This window comes from Odontesthes bonariensis, chromosome 2 (assembly GCF_027942865.1).
Source record: "Odontesthes bonariensis isolate fOdoBon6 chromosome 2, fOdoBon6.hap1, whole genome shotgun sequence".
In the NCBI taxonomy this organism is placed as follows: Eukaryota; Metazoa; Chordata; class Actinopteri; order Atheriniformes; family Atherinopsidae; genus Odontesthes; species Odontesthes bonariensis.
In genome coordinates, this window is record NC_134507.1 from 25,271,675 (window position 1) to 25,275,427 (window position 3,753).

Genomic DNA, 3,753 nt, shown 5'->3' on the forward strand with positions numbered 1-3,753 from the left:
TATACATACATACATATATGAATTCATCTGATTACAGTGCTCTTGTTGCTTTTTGCTGTAATAATCAATGTCCAGCATACACGCTGCTCCTCTGATTGATAAAGTATCAGGTGATCAGGTGATATTTTCCTTTAAACAAATGTCAAATGTTTGAGCACACACCTGAAAAGGGAAGCCCTGAGGTGTTATTGCACCAGTTATCTCTGAGTGTAGATGTAGGTTTTGTCAAGCAGATAACACAGAGAAAGCTCTTCTGTGCTGAACCTGCAATCAGCCAAACAGAAGGAGACAGCCCAAGTGTAATCATACAGTGTGTGGTCTGAATTAGTTTGTTGTTTTGTTTTGCCATCATATATGGTTCCTGGTGGTTGATTGTGAACCTGTAGTGGTGCACAGGTGAAGTAAACATGAAATATGGTATTTTCCTTGCAACAAATATTTGGCAGAAACACAACACATACTTTATCTTTGCAGATCTCATTCGTATTCAAGTTTTACAGAAACAATTCTCTACAGGAACATTTGCTGAAAATTAAAAGTGAAGTACTGTATATCTGTCATTCATCTGTATTCAGTTTACTGGACTAAATCATAAATATGTTCCTCTATCCGCTTTGGTAATAGCAACAGTTTGCTCAGAGGAGCTTTGACCTAGATCTGAGTCTAACTGAGGGTGATATGTACAAAATTAGAGCAAAAGTTTAGATGTTTTTCAGCTGACTGAAACCCTGTTGATGGAACAAACCAGTAACGATGACAGTTAAGGGCTAAAATGAGAAGTACCTGCCATCTACAGGGCAAACGAGGAGTTACAGCTCAGTATGTAAAGGGACACATTACTTTAGGTCTCAAATTGTCTTAAATTAAAAGGATACACACAGCAGAAGACAAGACTCATTTTGACCTCCTCGTTTTGTTCTGCGGAAATTATTTTTGGTGTACTGTTCCTTTAAAACTTTCTTTTGGCTGCTGCCGCTTTCCGTTATTCCAGGAAGTGCGTTGGATGCAATGGTGTCACAGCACGACTAGGAGACATTTAGAAGTTTTCTGTAAATCAAGGACTTGAATATCGTCTGAAATGTCTGGTGGGGCCCAGCTGGAGAATGCGAACCCGGTCATCTTCCAGCGGACGGGGGACAGGCTGCTTATCGGGTCCGAGCAGGACGAAGACGTCCACGACCCCATCGACGACAGAGAAATATTTGATATCCTGTTTAAGAATAATCCAGTTCTTAGTCAATTTTTTTTCGCTGACGTCTAAACCTAACGTACATTGTTAAAACGGTAAACTGACATATCTCTGGCTGATTAATTTCCATCGACGTGTATTTTTTTTTTTGTCTTAACCGGAGCACGTGATCCAGTTATAGTTAAGTTTGATCAATCAGCATTTTGAGAACAGCCACTTTCAATCTAATTTATCCCTGCTTTACATCTTATGGAAATGTTAGTAAACTTATGAGTTGCTCTACCAATTACAAAATGAGTAATTTAATCATTTGATAACAGTAAATTTGATAAAATAGCCATTAAATCTAATTGTCTGCCCATAATGGAGAGCCATTACACAAATACATCACATATACTGCTGTTACTGTGTGCTTGTGGTTATTTATTGTAGATGGAAAATAATTGCATGAATGTCGTACATATTGCCCATAACAGATAGCATCACGCCTACTATATGATGTTGATTTCTTGTATTCTTTAACTTGTGTTACATCTGATCCGATCCATCAACGATCCAGAGCATCCTCTGTCTCTGGAGGATCTCAATGTGGTGGAACAAGTTCGAGTCAAGGTACGGTTTTACTTCCAGCTGGGTTTGAACTTGGCTTCATGCAGGTGTTCATGCATTGACAAGAGAAGTTATTTTACTTTTTATAACAAAAAGAAGGAGAAAAACAAAAACTGCTTGCCTTTAAAATATGTCATTTGGAGCCAGCACCGAGCAGCCAACGTGGGCATCACATCTGACATCAGATGACGCTCTTTATTGTACGGTCTGTGGTAAGGACCCCTTCATGCTGGTAAAACAGCTCTTAACTTGTCAGGGCGCAGATCCTGGAGCCAAATTGATTCGGGGTGTTTTGGATACCAGATCCACAGAGGATGCAGGTTAATACTGGATGTTAACAGGGTTAGACTGACATCTACCTGGATACCAGGAACATGGAATTGCTACCAGATGCTGAAAGCTTTCTTTCAATATATGACTTGATATTCACTCACCAGCCTTCTTCAACAGAATAAGCATTATTTACTTTGTGTCATTGCTTTATATGAGGGTTACAGTCTTAAAACCATTTACCTGAGTGTGAACAGCTTATTCAAAGATATTTCCAAGGAATTTTAAGGCATAAATATATTCAGAAGTTTTTTTTTTTTTAAAAGTCTCTCTCTATGCGTTTGTCTTTGCTCAGGTTAATGATGCAGAGAGCACCGTGGGCATCGAGTTCACACCGACAATCCCCCACTGCAGCATGGCAACGCTGATTGGTTTATCAATCAAAGTGAAACTTCTGCGCTCCCTGCCAGACAGGTTTAAAGTATGTTTGCGCCTGTTCACCTCCCTGTGGATTTTAGTTAATTAGAACAGTATATTGTACGGTGTGAAATTTATTTGTCAGTGTTTTGTTTTTTCATCTCTGGCCTAAAAGCATTTTTGCTTTGTTTTGTTTTTTGTTTCCACTCAGATTGACGTTCACATCACTCCTGGGAGTCATGCCTCGGAGGAAGCAGGTAAATAACAAAGAGACTGCTGAGATTTCTGACTCTGCATTTCACGTGTGCATTGTTTTGAATTGGAGACGACTGTACAACATAGAAATGTTTTCTGGTTTGTTTTGCTTCATGTGCAGTGAACAAACAGCTGGCAGACAAGGAAAGAGTGGCTGCAGCTCTGGAGAACTCATCCCTGCTGGAGGTGGTCAACCAGTGCTTGTCCAGCAGGGGTGTCTGAGCACCTTTGCTTTCAGCACTCATCCAACAATTGTTGGTGCAGAACTAAACGGCGAGACATTTGTTTCTCTGGCTTTCAAGTCTTGAGATGTTTCTCCCAAGCCACATGCCCTTCCATCTTTAATCTGTGTGAAAAGAGCAGAAAGTGGTGAGCAAAGAAGCAGCAAACACAGTCAGGATCATGAGAAGAGTAAAGGTAAACCAAATGAAAAGAAAACAGGATGAGTGTCGACTCTTCAGCCAATCGAGCGAGTGGAGAAACTCTTCAGTCTCTTCAGTTTTATAAGCAATTATATAAAATCTGCTTTGTTATATTTGTTCATGTTTTTAACGGCAACATATTCAGTCTGCAGCATAATTTCTAACATATATAATTCTTTGAAAACTTTAATAAAAATTGTACAGATCATAAATAAATGGATTTATTTGACAATGTTGTTTTTTTGTGCATTGTTAAAATAATGCCGTCATTTAACTTGTTTGCTGGAGGAACATTTCAGTTGTGAACTGAGATGTTCCCTCTTATTAGCCGCTTTCGGACTGTAGGAACCTTTGGCAGTTCTAATAACCTTTTAATCTGCGGGGCCGTTTTCTCCCGTGTTCGGACATACAGGAACTCGGGGCTTTCTCCCTCAGTTCCTATAACTATTTAGCTCCTTCTCCGAGGTCGGGTCTTTTCATAGTTCTATAGAACGAATCTGACGGAGGTGTTTGGTGGTCGGTAGCTACGCCCCATGTCATGCTATCACGGCTGAAATGTTTACTCATAGGAAACGGACACAACCTGCGGGT

General features: G+C 39.9%; 1 protein-coding gene across 1 annotated transcript; it reads left to right on the top strand.

Moving 5' to 3' along the window:
- The first annotated feature begins 981 nt into the window (after positions 1-981).
- On the top strand, positions 982-3,378 carry ciao2b (cytosolic iron-sulfur assembly component 2B). Its single transcript, XM_075485270.1, has 5 exons — positions 982-1,205; positions 1,722-1,801; positions 2,424-2,549; positions 2,697-2,742; positions 2,862-3,378. The coding sequence occupies exons 1-5, from the start codon at positions 1,079-1,081 to the stop codon at positions 2,960-2,962; spliced, it is 480 nt and encodes a 159-aa protein (XP_075341385.1). The 5' UTR covers positions 982-1,078; the 3' UTR covers positions 2,963-3,378.
- The last annotated feature ends 375 nt before the right edge of the window (positions 3,379-3,753 follow it).

Coding starts and splice junctions, on each gene's coding strand:
- ciao2b (XM_075485270.1), top strand. CDS start 1,079: ATGTCTGGTGGGGCCCAGCTGGAGAATGCGAACCCGGTCATCTTCCAG. Junction 1,802..2,423: donor TGGAACAAGTTCGAGTCAAG/GTACGGTTTTAC, acceptor GTCTTTGCTCAG/GTTAATGATGCAGAGAGCAC. Junction 2,743..2,861: donor TCATGCCTCGGAGGAAGCAG/GTAAATAACAAA, acceptor CTTCATGTGCAG/TGAACAAACAGCTGGCAGAC.